Source organism: Scomber scombrus, chromosome 18, assembly GCF_963691925.1.
Source record: "Scomber scombrus chromosome 18, fScoSco1.1, whole genome shotgun sequence".
NCBI lineage: Eukaryota > Metazoa > Chordata > Actinopteri > Scombriformes > Scombridae > Scomber > Scomber scombrus.
Genome location: NC_084987.1, coordinates 19,183,048 through 19,202,157, shown reverse-complemented (window position 1 = coordinate 19,202,157; position 19,110 = coordinate 19,183,048). Strand labels below are relative to the sequence as shown.

The following is a 19,110-nucleotide window of genomic DNA, read 5'->3' as shown; positions in this document are numbered from 1 at the left end:
GTGTGTGTGTGTGTGTGTGTGTGTGTGTGTGTGTGTGTCTGTGTTCGAGGGCAGGGCAGGACAGAGTCTACAACAACTCGCTCAATATTCTCTCTACATGTGCGTGCACACATACATACACACACACACACAACAAACATAAACATGTTTTGAAATTTTAGTAATCATGACAGCCAAGGCCACAGACAGACAGCTGAAAAATACACACTTAAATATCTAAAGTTATATCTATAGGGTTTTTTTTGCAATATCTAATTTAAATGTGCTATATTGAAAAACAGCAAGCTTGTAGCGACACACTACAAGGTTATTTAAGTGGTGGTTATATTGAGAAAATAATTCAAATTGAAAAATTGAAGACACTGTAGGTGGTGGTGGTGATATCTTTCCGACACACTTCAGTCATATAACACATAAACCCGCAAACTATAATACTTACAGTTACTAGTTTATTGTAACTAGAAACTAAATATTTCATCCAAAAAACCTGGATTCTTCAAGATTCCTCAAAACCTATTTAAAGCAAGAGGAATGAGCAGGCTACAGAGTGGAAGAGGACAGATGAGGGGAAAAAAGCGAGGTGGAGCGACACAAACGCAGAAAAGTAAAGAAAGAGATGGAGAGATGGAGACAGAAAAAGAGGTCTGGGATCACTGCACTCCTGTCCCTGTTGCTAGGTTACCATCCGTAGACGAACGGGTTAAAGTATCTCAGGAGCGACAGTGACATAGTTAGCTGGTCTCCATCAGATGACACGCACACACACCACACACACACAAAATACATGCACATGAACACACAAACGACTTTGAAGTGTACACAGAAATGGAGCAAATATGTTTACCCATATTTAGATTTAGATTTTGCCAGAGATATAAGAAGATGTAAACACATACACACACACACACACACACACACACACACACACACACACACACACACACACACACACACACACACACACACACACACACACACACACACACACACACACACACACACACACACACACTTGTAGGTTAAACACATCATAAACCTGCTGGAAAACACTGTAATGTCAACATAAACACACCATAAACATGATATTAAACCAAGCTAGACTAAACTTTGACAAAACAAACCTTCCAACAACATTTGCTAAGCATTATATCACAGTTTTCTGGGTTTAATTTTCCAATACTGGTACTCAGTTTGGAAGCAAACTCCTTATACAATTGCAGCCTTTTTTTCAAAGAATACTTTGAAACCCACAACAGCAGCACAGCAGCATCTCTGCCCCAGCAGTTAGTAATCCAGGTGGGCCATCCCACCTACATACACCATGATTCACGTTTTAGACATTTAGCTTCTCTCATCATCAACACCAATTGGACCATGAGTGCAACTGATCGGGTTCAGTTTGTATAGCACCTATATTACTGACAACAAATACTGAGTGGTGCTAAAGTCCCGTAATGTTGATTACGTAGGAGACAAGTGCTGGGAAAGTGAATAATTAAAGACAGGACGAGCTGAGGGGGCATATGGTTGTTTTTTTTTCAGTGAGAGTAATGTGGGTGGAAGAGTTTGTAGCTGACCCTTAGCTTTCCTGAGACTACATTTACAGACATCTACATTTACACAAAACTATAGCAAGAATACATCATTGTGGAGCTTTCACTGCAGGATTGTCTCTCTCTATAATTAGGGGAAATTATGTTGAAATTATAAAAGGTATCAAAAAAAAAAAAAAAATCTATGATACAATGTGATTGTTCAGCATCAGTTTTTGGAAACACCTCAGGGACAAACATGGCTAACCAAGGTGAATCCAGGTTATTTTCAACAGACCACTGTACCACTGAGGGTTCGGAATGAATAAAGCAATACTAATAAAACAACTCAGGTTATGGCACAAAAGTGTTTATATAAACAGAGCTGCAGTTTAAATACTGCTACCAGTGCTACCAAGAGTACTGCCACTTAAAGTCATCAAGTCAAAGTTTCAGATCTTGCTCACAGGAGATGTAATTGATGTCTGATTAGTACCTGTCGACAGTGGCTGGTGGAGGCCGTTTCCCATCTGTGCTACAGGGAAGCAGCTATCGACAGGGTTAAGTGTAGGTGACGGTTCTCTCTGGGACTGACACAGATTTGCAATGCTACGAACAGTTAGCACCTATTAATGTGTTACAACCATACACAAGTGTCAATATCCAACAAGACATCAGTTTAATGAGCTGAATCTTAGTCGTTCTGGAGAGTTGTTATCTCCGTCTTACAAATGAGCGAGTCAGTGATCAACTGCAGCCTGATAACCAAAATGACTAAACGCCTAAACTGTATGACTGTTCATAAATGACTCATGTAAATGTTTTCTGATCTGCCACCCCTCTTTTAAGGGTATAGTTGAATTCAGGAAATAAATCGACTTGGTTACAGTCAGGGAGAGATCAAGCTCAAGGGTGAACTTAAACCAACGAGACTATCTGTTGGATGTCCGACAAATAGGACGACAGCTATCTCCTGTGTTGGAGTCACACATTTCTGTACACCAAAATGTCCACTCAACCCCTTCCTTAAGACATTTAGTTTTTCTGATGAGAACACTCTCTAATTAAGGTCTTGATTTTCTGGATCCTTGCTCTTTATTCAAATTCATCACATTTGATGGAGAGTGATAATATCTTTTCCTCAAACACGTAATGTGATCATTCACATTTGCTTATTCTGTCAGTCTGAGGAGGACAAATCTAAATTTAGAAACACCTGTAGTTTGTGTTCAGTCTTTGTGTGTGTGTGTGTGTGTGTGTGTGTGTGTGTGTGTGTGTGTGTGTGTGTGTGTGTGTGTGTGTGTTTGTAGACTGAGATGTCGAACAATCTTGACCCACATTGGCTGTCTGATCTGTCCTGATATGTCTCCAAGGTGTCACCGTGGCAACGGGTTTACTATTGCCACAAATGTCAGCAGCAAGGACAGCTAAACCCTGAAGGAGATTGTCTGTCAATGTGTAACTGAAACACATACACACAAACAAACACACGCTCAGTGATCAGTCTTCAGATGTGTGAAAGTAGATCAGAGCAGAAGGAGCTGCCCCTCGCTGACAAGTAAAATTAGACTCTGTTGCACACAAACCTGTGGATTAACACACACACACACACACACACACACACACACACACACACACACACACACACACACACACACACACACACACACACACACACACACACACACACACACATACACAGCTGATGGACTGATAAACAGAAACAGTGACAAGTCCTGTTTTAAGCTGATTTACTCTCACTCACTTCTTTCACTTCTTCTGTCAGTATACAGAACCGGACACACACATACAGAGCAGTGTCTGGCATTGGACACACACACATGTCCTGGGTCACTTTTGGGGACATTACATAGACATAGAATTAATTTCCCGGAGACTTAGCCTAACCATAACCATAACCACTGACCGAAAAAAATCAGCTTTTTCCCAATTGGGGACACAGCTTTTGCCCCCAATCAGACAAGCCGTCCCCAATTGGTCTTTAGTCTGAAATTTGTCCCTAAAAGGAGCCTACGACAGGCAGCGCGCACGCACACACACGCACACACACGCACACACACACACACGCACGCACGCACGCACGCACGCACGCACGCACGCACGCACGCACGCACGCACGCACGCACGCACGCACGCACGCACACACAAACACAAACACACACACACACACACACACACACACACACACACACACACACACACACACACACACACACACACACACACCACACTAGCTCTTTAACACCCTCCACATTAAAGTGAGAAGAGGAAGCAGTTCTGGGAGGAAACACACTGGGTGTTACTGTAGAGTTACTGTCACATAAACTATTACTAACAAAGACATGACAGAGTCTCAGTTTACATGCACGTTTACTAAAAGCTGAAAATCAGCTGTCAAAATTTCAACAAAAAGACCAGCATTGTATTTGTGGATAACCCATCTGTCTGCTGTGTTAATGAATTAATTCATTTTTGTTTGTTGCATTTTCAATCGTAGTTATTTAACTCTGCATAATTCTGTATGAATTAAAGACATTCTGATTTAATCTATAACTCCAATTCTTGAATTCCTCTTCTTGTTTTACACTTTAATGTGTATGTATTGAATGTACAGCGGTTGTGGAGGATTCCACCCACAGCATGCTGCGTCTCGTACACTGAGCTCTAGCTAACCTACCTGGCACCCAGCCCTCACGATAGAGCTGGGCACAAGGTGACGGGGGGTCAGTGCTGAGGCTCAGTAGTTACAAATACGTCTGTATGAATATTTGTATATATGTCTCAGCTATATGCTTACACTCTCTCACGTGGCTGAGCAGGCTGCCATTAAACGTGTGAGGTAAAGTAGTTTTCCATCAATCATACAATCTAAAGGCCGGTCCATAAATCCCAGGTTTAAGTGGACTCAGCTGTAGCCAACCTGCTACAACATAATTTAGTGTCAGGTCCTGCTTCTTAATTCAGCTGGCATATTATCAGACTAACATACATAGCTTGACCACGCCACCCCAAAAACTGCGTTAATATTGTATAGACCCTATACTATGATGTTCAGCCAGCCTGACTCATCGCAGGAGAAATTCCTTCAGCGCGACAGCCCTAGAAATACTCACACTTTGCCTTCCCACCTCAACCATATGATTCATTCTGTATTATGTTGCTGTGTGCCATGAGTGCAACCTGTTTAGAATGCAAGTTTGTTGTGTCTGAAAAGCACCAGGGGAACAAGGGAAAAATCAATACACTATAATGCTGCAATATTTTTGGCCCAATCAATAAGCTGACACTATGCACTACAGTAGCACAGCTTCAAAGACCGCACGGTGCTGTTGTACAACAGGAACTCATGAAAATGCTGCAAATAAAGTCATTGACAAACTGGACGAGGTCGATGCTTCGCTGACAATAATCTGCTGACTGACTTTGAGAACTCAGACAATGCATCCACAGCATCGACTACAGCTGCTACACTGACGGTTGGCATGACACTGACTGCTGAAAGTCAACACTGTGTTAACTTAACCACGCTCCTAATGTACAGGAAGATAATCTGCACAAATTCTAATTCATTAATTTTGATATACGTTATATCTGTACTATATCATACAGACATGGAACATACATACACACACACAAATATATATGTCTGTTTACTAAGGAAATGACACTATAAAAGGCTACATAATGTTATTTTTTATTCAAAGTGAACTAGTATACCAAATTGTTAAAAGTTATTTTATTCAAATCTCAGTTATCCATTCTTTTTTAATTTAGGGGCTCTGATATTTTAATTTAAAAATATTTTATTTATTTCACAAATCAAGAAAAGGATCAGATTATTTTTTAAATATTTATTCTTGAAAATTGGTTTAAACGATTAACTGATCATCAAAACAGTTGCTGTTTAATTTTCTGTGTATCGACGTATCGAGCAGCTGTAGTAGCCTCTGCCTCTTGAACTTCTGGCATTTCTGCTGCAGTGATAAGAACCTGACAGTTTCTCTACTTTATTCTCCATCGGTGCTTTCTGTTAATAAACACCTCTGTCACTTTTTCATCATTGCCGTTTTTCTGGCGCTTTCCAATGTTCTCCTTTCACACCTACACACTCAGCCCTCCCTCCTCCTCCTTCCCCCTCTCTACTCCCCCAACCACCCATCCATCCGTCCATCTATCCATCCATCCATCCCATTTGGTGGTACTCACAGCGGAACACTTAGGCTATTTATAAAAGCATCAAAGCCCACAGCTTCCAACACACAGCCACTAGAGAGAAACAGGGAGAGATGGAGAGAGAGAGCAGGAGAGGGACAAGTGGGGAGCTAGGGGAAAAAACAGGGAAAAAATGGAGTGAGGTGGAGGGGGGAGAGCAGCAGGTCAAAAGAAATGAGGAAGGAGGAGGAGGTAGAAGAAAAACATAAGACTGGAAGAGAGAGTCAGATATGTTTTCGTCCACTTCCCTTTGCTTCGGGATCTCAATGATACACTTTAACATCAGGTGTGTGTGTGTGTGTGTGTGTGTGTGTGTGTGTGTGTGTGTGTGTGTGTGTGTGTGTGTGTGAGAGTGTGTGCCTGTATTTTGCTTGAATACCCATTTGTTTTTGGGCACACATTTGTGAGATATGTGTCTATCTTCATGCATGTGTATGTGCATGTGTGCGTGTGTGTGTGTGTGTGTGTGTTTGTGCGTGTGTGTGTTTGTGCGTGTGTGTGTGTGTGTGTGCGTGTTTGTGTGTGTAGGAGGAAGGTTTTGGATCCGGAGACCTCCCACCCACGCAGGTCGGAGTTGCAGAAGCACCTGAGCTGCGCTCGGCACCGCCAACAGACGCCAATGTTTGCAAATGCTCGCTAACTCATTTGAACCCAGATAGGCTCATGAAAAGGCAGAAAACGTATTATGTGAATCCAGAGGAAAACGCGGGCACCGTGCCCAACGGCAGCTTAATGGTTGCTGGTGAAAGCGAAAGACACCAGATTAAACTCAAACACAGATGACTCCTTTAGTCAAAGGGAGGCTTGAATAGACCCCTTCAATACATACATTTTTCTTTTTGACGAAGGCTAATAGCTGCAGCTAACAACACCTTTATGGGCTTGTTTCAGGTGCAATCTACACTCTGTGCCTACACCATTTTATGTTTCTCTCTCTCGCTTGCTTTATATACCCCTTCTTCCCTATCCATTATCTCCTCTGCATGCAAGAAAAATCTCACCCACCACCTGTCTGCTAGAGTGTCATTCCAGCATACCTTTTTCACTCATTTTAAACCATCTGCCTGGAGTAATTTATTCCCTTTTTTTTTTTAGTATATACTGTATGTAAATGTCTTCTGGCTGCAGGACGCAGCCACTTTAGTTGTGTGCAGTCCTCTTGATCCAGAGTATGATCTTAAATCATACAGAACAGAAATAAATGTACCACGATTTGACACAGTATGTTACAGTATGCACAATAAGAGCTCATATACACTGCAAGGGGATTTTTAGGATATGATGCCTTATGTAAGGGTGGATTGAATATATTACAGAGAACTAAGCATGCATCTCCTCTATTTTCAACCCAATTTATCCTTCCGCAATTTTTATAAATTCCTCTTTTGTTTCAGAACTTAACCTACTTGGTCTTTCATTCTTCTGTTTTAACTGCACTTGCTACTGTATGAACCACTTTCTTCAGGACTTTCGAGGAAATCGCATGTAATCCTCCTCTCCTTCCTACGCCCTTCCCACTCACTTTCTCCCCCTTTTGTCTCTCCCTCTTTCCTCTATGAATTCCACCCACACTTCTTTCCATTTTCCTCTGTCTCCTCCCCTTTCTGATCTCTCATCTCGTCTCTCTTTTCCATCATTTCATGCATTTCTTTCTTTCCCTCCTTAGCTACGTATTTACCATGTTTCTCACACTTCCTGCCAACCAGTCCTCCTTCCATCCCTCTCAAGCACTCTGAAGGGATAATTTGTCCATTAAGGCTGTGGGGAGACAGTGGAGGACACTTGACCGCCAGTGACACACTGAAACCAAACTCATTATTAACACACCCATTTAGAAGTGCACGAATAAACACACACACGCACACACACGCACAAAACCAATCACGTGGAAGTGTTACAGTACACACAGTTCTGGTAAGCAGCAAAAGCAGCCATTAAGGAAATAAGTGCTAGCTGGTTCATTAAATGGAACATGACACACATGCACAGACACTCCCACACTCCCAATACAAAGAAATATGAAATATGTTCATAAACACTCTTAAGAAACACCACAATATAAAGGACAAGCTATATTATCATCACGTGATTGGGCCACAGGTGCCAGCACACCCCCCCAAACTCTACCAGCTCTGTCTATAAGCCAATCATTCCTATTCTTTTTTTTTAAATATTACATATTTGCCTTTATTTGAAAGTAGCTGGCACAGAGGCTGAAAGAGAAACAGGGAGGAAGAGAGAGGGGGGAATGACATGCAACAAAGGTCCCTTGCCGGAGTCAAACCACGGAAACTTGTGATTACGTGGCATGTGCAGTAACCACTCGGCTACCAAAGCACTCCCAATCATTCTTACTCTGATTAGTTGGATTTTGAATTTAAAAATGACGCAGAATACACTGGCTAGCAAGACATTTCTTAAATGTCATTTTTGAGTAAAGTTCCGGGGAAAAACAAGCATTCTCTTTAATAAACATGTCAAGCACAAACTAAGATAGATGACAGGAGTACTGGCACGCCTCTGCCTTCATTTTTTACTATTTACATCATAGCGATAGAATTCATCATTCATTTATCGCTCAATCTGACATCTGTCAAATGAATATTGTATGTTCTGGTGCCGATTGCAACCAAGATTCTCTTATCTGTCTCACACAGTGTGACATGCAATAAACTTACACAGTCACTGATGTTGCACAGTCTGAAGGTGCCTTTAGCTTAGTGCACATCTCTAATCCAGTGAGTTTTAAATGACTAAATGGACACATGGACTGGAATGAAATAAACTGAGAGCCAAGACAATCAAGAAAACGTTGAGGTCTGTCGTATGGACAGTGATGAGCCTTGGATTTTAATAATGTGGATGTTTTGCACAGAGAAAGGGAACTGAAATGCACATGCATACAGTGAAGCTAGTTATGACTGAAATTGTGCACATTGCAGTCAAATTTGTGAAGGTGTATTTTTGCTGAAAAACACAGCAGGGATTTCTCTAAGCTTCAGGTATTGTGTTTTTAATGAAGTGTGTTTCTTTTTTTCATGGTATGAATAGTTTTATAATCATATCAGCAACAGTTGTTAACTGAATAAGGACCTAGTGGTAATAATACAAATTGGTTTAGCAATAAACTCCCCTCGAATAAACATTGTGCTGTAACAGGTGCAGCAGCTCCTTGCTGGCCGACCCGCCCAATTAGTTCCCTCTGGCAACAGGTGTGGTCTTTGACTCTTTCTCATTTATGGAAAACTACACAGCAGAATCCCACTGATGCATTACAGCTCACTGTTTACAACAACGATACAAAGAGGCAGAGAGCTGCTCTGACCAGCAATACCACACACAGTTGCGCAATATACAAAACCCGGACAGCACTGCATTTGCAGTAAGACGGTGCAAACCACCATTCAAACAAATGAGGTTTCCTTCCTTTTTATTCTTCCTGTACTGTATTCATTTACATTTCCCATCCTTGAAAAAAATGACAGATGGAAATATACATTAGACGTACCGCAGATGGAAAGGTGAGCATATGAGCACGGTTCACTTTTTTACATGTTATTTTTAAAATCAAAAACACTTCCTGGGCTTCAAAGGTGGCCGTTTAAAGTCTGTAGTTTTGTCCTTCATTAAGAAAAATGGCTTTCGTCAGCTTGAATTCATGTGAGGACAATAGATGTTATACATACTGAACAGACAACTGGACAGCCAAGTGGTGGACTGCTGGAGTGGTTTGTCTCTCTAAACAGCAGATATTTGATGATGTGTTATTGAAACCGAAAATAGAAGACACTGACCATGAAATGCAACGTCCTCAGTTAGTCTCTTGTTAGATCTCTCTATCTTTCATTTCCTGTAGTTTCTCTACTACTGTCTGTAATAAAGGCTTATACTGCAAATGTACCAAACATACATTTTACTTTCATATCCAACAAGACAATTATAACAAAGATAAGTCAAGCAAAATTATACACAGTCTCAGGCAGGAAATACAAATGATGTGCTTCATATCAGCTGGCTTTCGGTAGATATAAAAAACATCAAATCATGTTTGAAACATTGAGTCTACACCACCACCACTTCCTTCTTACCACAAGCTGTTGCTGCTTTATGAAACCTGTTACAGGCTGCTGTTAGGGGTGCTGCCTCCCCTCGCTAACTAAAGCTTAACTTACAGTCGCTCAGTGCATGTTCTTATGACTTGCTGTCTGACCATGTTGGAAATCAAATGTGTTTATAGTTGTTCCAAACAGCCTCACAGAAAGGTGAGGGGGATGCGATATTGTTTAAATACGGTAATATTATGTTTTATATATATATATATATATATATATATATATATATATATATATTTTAGACAGTCACTCTTTGAAGGCAGTCATAGTGTTGTACTCTGCTGTTTACATGAAACGTGACAGGAATAGTCGTGTAATGAATGAAAAAGAAGAGCTAGAGAGAGAAGGTCAAAAACTGAATCCTTTCTCACCTCCACAGAGCTAGCCCAAACTCTGCGTGAAGTGGGTGTGAATGTCGGCTTGTCCATTTTGGAAAGTTACAGGATTGGCCGAGCACAGCCTACATCTAATCCACTGTCAGAAGCATGTGTGTGTGTGCGTGTCAAATACAGAGAGCTGGACTTGCATCATCAAATAATGCATAGCCTTTCATACATTTCACTTCAAGAGTCAAGAATGTTCACTAACAGATAGACCGAAAGTACACTTTACTGTTTACACTTTGATAGTAAAACAATTTCCCTCCACCTTGTTTCTAAAAAAAGCAATGAAATTAACTTCCTTTTTCAAATATGACGAGGCAGAATAAAGACCAAGAGGAACAAAGGGCACAATGTCAATACTGTAAATAAAGTTTAGCTTTGCTGAAACCAAACATTTGCTTTGCAGCTCATCTACAATTATTTCACACCAACAGTGGCAATTAACTACTGTAAGAAAGGAGTGAAATTATAGAGAGAGGAAACAAACATACAAGTTTACAATTGATCCATAGACACCATGTAAATAAACTGATGGATGGAGCAGGAGCTGTAGTAAACACAGCTCACATTTAAACATGCAGACCATTTAATACGATCTCTCTTACACAGCTTCCGGTGATTGAAAAGTAAAATAACTAAAAATGTCTCTTCCTTTATTCTCTTTCTCAGAAAAACTGCATAACCATAAATCTATCTATTCATGCACTACAGTATATCATGCTGCATAAACACTAACAGCCGCCCTTTAGTTCTGCTATGTGACTGTCAAACACAACCAAGAGGCAAAGCACACCCAAACCCTGATCTCACTTTACTCAGTGTGTGTGTGTGTGTGTGTGTGTGTGTATGTGTGACCTTGCAGAGGAATTCCCTTTCTCCCTGAGCTCTAGGAAAGTGATACCCTGCTCCAGACAGACAGATGGGTCAGAGAGTAACTCAGGATAAACACACCTGATGGAAGAAGGTAGGTGCAAACTGTTGCTAAGTGGTGGTGATTATTCACACACACTCACACACACACACACACACACACACACACACACACACACACACACACACACAGAAAAACATGTTAACATTATATTACGTTATATGTTGGAATGCTGGACTGAGATCTGAAATGTCAAATGTCAGACACTTTTTCTCATTCCCTCTTCTATCCATCCATTCTTCCATCCATCCACCAATGACCATGCCCAGGTGCCCCCAGACCTACAAAAGCACCGCCTTCATCTCCGAGAGCACCGAGGGTCCCTACAGTGCAGCAGATGCTTGCCCTAAAGGACACTATTGACCCATCACATATTCCCACAGGCTAATTACCAGCAAAGCCACTGCTGTGTCAAACAACATCTCTTCTATCTTACAGCATATAGACGGCTGCGTCTGAATTTTTCACTGTTGCTAGGAGACGTGAAAATCCTTGAACACATCCAGTTGGCTGTTAGTACAAGTAGAAAAAAAGACATGTAAATTGATACAAACACAAAAGTCCAAAAGCACCTCAACATTGTTGTCATCTAACTATGTTTCTCTGATGGTTGATGTCATTTCTCGTCGTGACAGCTACAAACCAGATGCTGATGTGAGTGAAATGAATATGTCTCCACTGTAACATATGGACAGCTACAAACCAGATGCTGATGTGAGTGAAATGAATATGTCTCCACTGTAACATATGGAGACGATGGACCTCACAGGAAGACAGTGAGACAGCGGGAGGGAGAAAAGCAAAGTAGAAAACTGGCTCCCAAGTGTTTCCATGATTAACTTTGCATTTGTTTAAAATGATCATTTGAATGTCACACAACACAGAAACACAGATGGGTTACTTTTTTCTACAGGGTGGTGTTATGACCTTCGGCTAGGACAGCTCTGTTTGTGAGTCACTATGATCTGTCAGAATGGCAGCAAAAACCTACAGCGCCTATGAGTTTCATCAAGGTCTACTGCATAGATGAAACCAGCGAGAGCCACAAAAATCAGATGTGTCATTGCTCTGCTTCACCATTAAAGGAAGTGAACACTGTATCGCTGTTGATGAACTGATCCCAAATGAACAAACCCACTAACTTTATCCTCCATCAAGGGTAAAAGCAGTTGACTTTTTAAACTTGTAGACAGAACATTTCCTGCTCATTTGTCAAGTTCTTGAGTACACTAGAGGACATTTTGACATTCCAGACTTTAAAACACAGGTGGAAATAATAAAATATATTCTCTGCTTCGATTTCAAGGTCTTGGTTTTGTGTGTGCTGTTTGAAGCTCAGTCTCCATAACACAGTAATAAACATGATATCTATTTACTTCCTGAGGCCTTCCTACAGTAATATCCATAACTAAATCTACACCTACAACATGCTCCACTCTGTGAATCAAGCACCAAAATTCTGCCTCCACTACCAGACTCGCCTCTGTTGCAATATATTGTTTCCCATAGAGACTTTTCTTACTCATTTTTAATAAAGCTGAGACATAATATTAGGTTCTTCTATTTATACGAAAAGCTAAATTCCCTGTTGTAAGGAACATAATATTTCTCTGGCATTTAACAACCACACGACCCACCACACTGTATATTGTATTATGTCGAAAATCCTGTTGTCCTTTTATTTTGTTTGAGACTGGTCGTTCTTCCTTCCCATCTAAATCCCAAATTTCAAGGCTCTTTTCAGATCGCTACACTGTGAACTAAATGTTCACCAAAGAGATTGACTGGCCTGTCAAGCTTGTGATGTTTGCAGTCAAGATTTGAGCCTTGGTAATAGTGTTCATTAAAATTTGCTATAAAATAATAACACTGAACAAACAATGACATGCCCTCATTTTTTAATTAACTGCACTCATCGTCAAAATAAGTTAACTGGATGTTTTTGTGCAATATTTTCATGAATTTGCCATTTTGTGAATTAGAATCAAGAACTTGGAACCTCATCTCACATTCACACGTAGAAATAGGTAGATCATACATTGAAAAAATGTAAAAACCAGATTATATGATTTACTAGAGAAGAAGAGAGAAGAAAGTAATGGAATTAATCCGAGAAACAAAGGTCCAGCTTGGAAATAGTGGAGAGTAAAGAAATTAGAAGAGAGGGACGAGAGATGAATTAGGGAGATAAAGAGAGGAGCAGAAAATAAACCATTATTAAGAAAAGATTGCTCTTGTAGTGTGAACCTCAAGAGAGACTGAAAGTGGGAAATGGAAGGACCAAAGAGAGACACGGATATGAGAACAGAGACAAAAAACCTAAAAAATAGAAAAGAAACTAGCGACATCAAAGCTGACATTCAGTCATTAAATAACATAGAGCACCAACTCCTACTTTATGTGCAGCCTGTCCTCATGAGAAAAAATGACAGTAAATGTCTAAAATTCAGATCCGCAAAAACAACCTGTAGTTATGTTTACACCATCTAGCGGCGGTCGTAATTATGACTGGGGGCAGTGACACAGTTCAGACGACATCAATTTAGAGTGATTTTGCCTTTTTGGAGGAGACGTTTGAGTGGGTGGCTACAGTTAGATTGCAGAAAGTTGACTGTAAACACCACATACGTTTGTGGTGTTTACAGTTGCCATGATGATGAAGGTTGCGTAACCTTAAGGAAGTATTAACCACACTTCGACAGATTTTACCCCAAACTTCTTTGCCTAACCAAGTGGTTTTTGTGCCTACACCTAACTAGACCTTAACCACAGCATTGTCACAGCATAAAACATCATCATATTCTAACAGTGATTTGTAACGGTTTTGAAGTGCCATATTTCGCTCCTATGGGGCGTTTTTGAGTGCAGGTGCCATCAACCTACGCAATTCCCAGCTCTCCTATAGAGGGCGTTGGAAATATTCATATGTAATTTTGGGAGGCACTGGAAATAGACATATTCATTCTGTTTCAGTATGAGGACTAGTTGACATGTGAGTGGGCATGTGTGCGTTTTAATCCACGTACCTTGACACTGGAATCCCTGCTTGCCAAAACCCCTGTGGAGAGAACATAAACAAAAAACAGGTTAAACATTGTGCAGGCACAGACGTGCACATGAAAACATAGTACACACAAAGAAAAAAACAAACTCGACAGAGGAATTCTGAAAATCTCTCTCTTTGCCTCAAGACATTTGCCTCCATGCAAATGTCAAATACTATCTGCCACTTTTGTCCTGCAGTGCTAAAGCTTTCCATCCAAAAGGGCAGAAAACTCATACACACACCACTGAAGTATACAGGCAGTGAGGACATTCGATTATTGTACAAACAGTACAGTGCATGTACTGAGGTCAACTAAGGTCCACTCAAAACACACACATACTGTGCAGTGAGGCTGGATTGCAGCTGCCTCAGGGCAAGATGGTCAACCACACCTAGTCAGTGGTATAGAGAATGCTGGGATGGTTGCAGGTGCACACACGCACAAACATGCACACACATGCACGAACACACACTCAGTCCTGCTCATTTTCATATTGTGGCTACAAATAGATCATCTCTCGGGGTGTGAAATCACTTAGTGCTCTCATTGTTCTTTTTCATTATGCTTATTGACCCAGATAGACAGATAGATAGATAGATGAATAGATTTTATTGTTTAAACAGGTCAAGCTGTTAGACAGGGTGCACAATGTTCCTCTATTTAGGGTTTTTACAACCTGTGAGACAATCCCACGAACACGCACATTAACTGCACACTCACATACACATAAATACATGGTCACACGCACGGTCTTCTAGGTCAAATCATTTAGCCATTCACAAATTAAAAAGCCTGTCGCAGGACTTAAATAATGGTCGTTTAGGGAATAGTGCACGGTGAAGATAATAAGAAACGGGACAAATTAGGCCAACATAGAGCCGGAAATTCATTTAATAACCCGAGCGTTGTATCACTGTCTAGTAAACCCCGGTGGGCTGGTGACAAGTCTGCACAGGTGACTGAGAGGAGAAAATTGAGGGGGAATGAGGAGGAGGAAGGTTGAAGTAGTGTCAGCAGCTGTGTCAGTGTTTGAGACACATAACACTTTATGTTCACACTGCTTTTCACCACCACTGGAGAACATGTTGCATTTTTTTCTCAGCCGCTCTCAGTTCCTCTGCCTACTTGATGCCATCAAACAATGGTCTGCAGCCTTTCCTTTTTATTGGTGCAGCCCACATATCTCTCGTCTTGCTTCTGTCCTACCTCACATATATAGCATCAACAAGTCCATGAATAAGGCTAAAATCTATGTTTATTTTGGGAAAACTGTGTAACCAGTGTAGCCCTCCCACTTTCTTTATCCCGTTGTAACTTAATGATGTAATACTACCAAATACAAACATTTTAGTCTACAGCCATTTTGTCTTTTTCATTATTACCTTATTCATCTCTCCCTCTACCTCTTTATTTAAGCTGTTAAGTAGTTAACTCATGATCTAACCAGAGCTAAATTGTTAAACTGAAACTTGTCCTGTTATTTTCTTTATAGTGAACTCCATTGATTTTGCCCATGACTAAATTAACTTAAAAAGGCTATTTGTATACCATTACATAGCCTACCAAATAATGCCAAATTCCATGTATTTCTTTACCTTATTATGCGATAGCACTAATAAATGCATAAAACCAACTGAAATAAATGCATTTCAAAAACTGTCATGAATGGAGGGTCCGTGTGAAGCCCTCCATCCATCCCTCTGTCCGCTCCTCACCAGATGAAGTCGGTGCAGTGGCTGCAGAAGGTGGGCTGCTTGAAGAAGCGCGCGATGAATTTGTGGTCCTTCACCTCATGCACGTTCTTCTGGCGAAGGGCTCCCTGGCGCGCGAAGCCCCGCATGGGCTCGCGGGGTCCGTCCTCCCCGTCGCTGTTGGCCGCCGCCGAGTCTGCCATTCTCCTGCTATCTGTGCAACTATCTCTATATCTACTTTAATTAACCAACGGAAGTTGGTGGCAAAAACGTTTATTGCTTTAGAAAAGTGGAGGAGTTTAAAACCGATCAGCTAATTTAGTTTTCGGTAGTTTGGATATTTGTTATCGCGTCCTTCGGCTGACTTGACGGGCTGCAGCTGCGCTGCGCTGCTCTCTGCTTCCTCCTTTTCTTATGATCGCACAGAGAGCCTGACTGTCAGAGAGAGCGAGCGAGCGAGCGAGAGAGAGTGAGAGAGAGAGAGAGAGAGAGAGAGAGAGAGAGAGAGAGAGAGAGAGAGAGAGAGAGAGATAGATAGAGAGAGAGGGAGAAGAGAGAGAGATAGAGAGAGAGGGAGAAGAGAGAGAGAGAGGAGATAGAGAGAGAGAGAGGAGATAGAGAGAGGGAGAAGAGAGAGAGAGAGAGAGAGAGAGAGAGAGAGAGAGAGAGAGAGAGAGAGAGAGAGAGAGAGAGAGGAGATAGAGAGAGAGATGGAGAAGAGAGAAAGAGAAAGAGAAATAGAGACTTGGTGCTTTGGCAATAATGTTGTGACTTGGATGCCCACATAGAACATTATAATGGTGGTGATGGGGGTGCTTTAAATACAATAAATAGGCCAGGTTTGGGGTGATATGAATAAAATCAGTGATTTGATGTCAATGTAGATTCAAACTTCATCTGAAAACATCGCCTTCAAATCAGCTATTCAAGCAATTGAAAAAGATTTGTGATGCATGTAGCTACATTTTTTAAATAGTGAGTTATCTCTCTTATTTCTCAGATCCTGTGTTGTTGGAAATTATGTTTGTATGTAACTTTGTGACAGCTTTGTATGCTACCATTTGGCCACGTCTCCCCTGTAATATAAAATAATGTATCTCTCACTCAAATAAAGGTTAAATCCATTTAAAAAGAAGACATATTTCTTGTAGGCTATAAATCATGATTAAGTGATCGTGATTGGATGATCGATTGTTAAAATAACCAGAAGTCAAGTGTTGAGTTGGTATTCAATGGTTAAAGTCGTGAGAAGTGAGTCTTTCCTATTTTTACTGTGTAAACCTTCCTTTTCACAGACCTCCAAACATAGCTGCATCACATCACAGACTTTAATCTGCAGACTTTGTCAAGGATTTCAGTCTGAAAACTCATTTCAAATGTTAAAAGTCCATTATTCTCAAACTGCTCGCCTGGTGATAGTTCATGTAAAATGACACATTAACATGTCACAAACTTTTTAAGATTCAGATAGTTCTATGTTGAGTGAGGCAGTGTGTGTAACAGCAGAATAAACATAATTTCCATTATAACTAGCGCAATGTACAGCTGACAGTAAACACGGGCCAAGATTCTCAATATTTGAAAATAAAGTGTTCATTTCCAAAAGGAGATATCCACCACTTGGGAAAATAAAATAAAACAGACACATCCTGAGTGCTGGCACTGAAAGCAGGCACAGTTGCTGAGTTCTGACTCATTTTAAGACTTTAAGTTTCAAAGGGATTTTAGAGGATCACCATGTGCATTGGATGCATTTCATGTCACAAAGTTTTCCAAACAAGGTATTTTTAGAGTGAAACCCATCAATTATATGACTTCCTACAGTCCAATCAGTGAATGTGATACTTCACATAAGGAGCCGTCATATCTATTTAACCACCTGCATCTCTGAGTGTTTTAAATGTAAAGGGAGGAATATGTGAGCCAGCGACGGTGATGCAGGGACAGGTGTGACTGTTCATACTGTGAGTGGAAAAACTGGACAAGAGCAAGCCGTGACTACACGTCCTTCAGGTACATACTGTTAAGTATTAAAACAGTAACAACTGATAGTAACACAGATACACACTGGTACTGGCTAGACTTATATGGCACTACATACTGCACACAATACATTCAGCATTGAGCTACAGCACGGTGGCACACAGATACAGTGCAAGAAACAATCTTTAATGGTTAAAAGGTGGAGGTATAACACAACCTATTGTTACGAAGCACCTTTGTTAAAACATACAAACCCTAATTCTTCATTAATTGATGTTCCGCCTGTTTTAATGCCAGAGATTCTCCTTTCAGGACAGTGACAACATCATCCTAACTGGTCCTACCTCTGTGCGCGCCACACACACACACACACTCACACTCACACTCACACTCACACTCACACACACACACACACACACACACACACACACACACACACACACACACACACACACACACACACACACAGTGGCAGTCAGCTGGCAGTGAATGACCTAGATGAGATTGATTTAGCTGCAGGACAGATAACAGTGGGTGCAGTTCACCCTGGCCTCATCAATACGAGGTTTACCATGGATTTAGCTACCAGTTAAATTTTAATTTATACCCTTTCTGGTCCCCATTACCTCGCTTATTCATTCATACAACCGCTTACATACCTGCAACATTTACATAATCGTCTGTCTCGAAAGGCCGGCAGACTGTAAAATGATACGAACAGCTTAATTTGCAATGGTAACAGGCATCAAGAGACTGGTAGTGACGTAAGCATGCCCTACGAATACCTGAACGGGCCCATGTGTATGTATAGATGGTGACACAGTGACTCATCATTTTGCTCATACGCCACTGATCTCTTTCAATTTCATCAATACACAGGATCTGATGTAACTACTCCCCTGGGCTGTTGAACTAGGGCGAGAGTCTGTGCGGGCAAGCCAGCTTGACCGATATGATGTGGATGAGAGCAGGTATGTCTCTGGTATTATCACCAAAATAACTAAAAAATCTGTTGGAGGTGCATCACACATTTCCATTTGTCCGTGGATAATTATAAGGCTAACTTCCACATGCTAACAACGGTAACCTGCTGATCTTTAGCAGGTATAATGTTATCAGGTTCAACATCTCACCATAGTGTTTTACATACTAACATTTGCTAATCAGCACAAACACAGTGGTAGGCTGCAGGTGAGGG

The 19,110-nt window shown here is 41.0% G+C and overlaps 1 protein-coding gene across 1 annotated transcript in view; it reads right to left on the bottom strand.

Moving 5' to 3' along the window:
• LOC133999190 (protein kinase C beta type-like) overlaps positions 1-16,267 on the bottom strand; it is an 81,174-nt gene extending 64,907 nt beyond the window's left edge. The window contains exons 1-2 of the mRNA XM_062438377.1: positions 15,954-16,267; positions 14,218-14,249 (exon numbers count right to left, since the gene is read on the bottom strand). Coding sequence (XP_062294361.1) covers positions 14,218-14,249; positions 15,954-16,132 — 211 coding nt within the window. The 5' untranslated portion in view covers positions 16,133-16,267. The remainder of the gene's footprint in view (positions 1-14,217; positions 14,250-15,953) is intronic.
• Between the last annotated feature and the right edge of the window lie 2,843 nt (positions 16,268-19,110).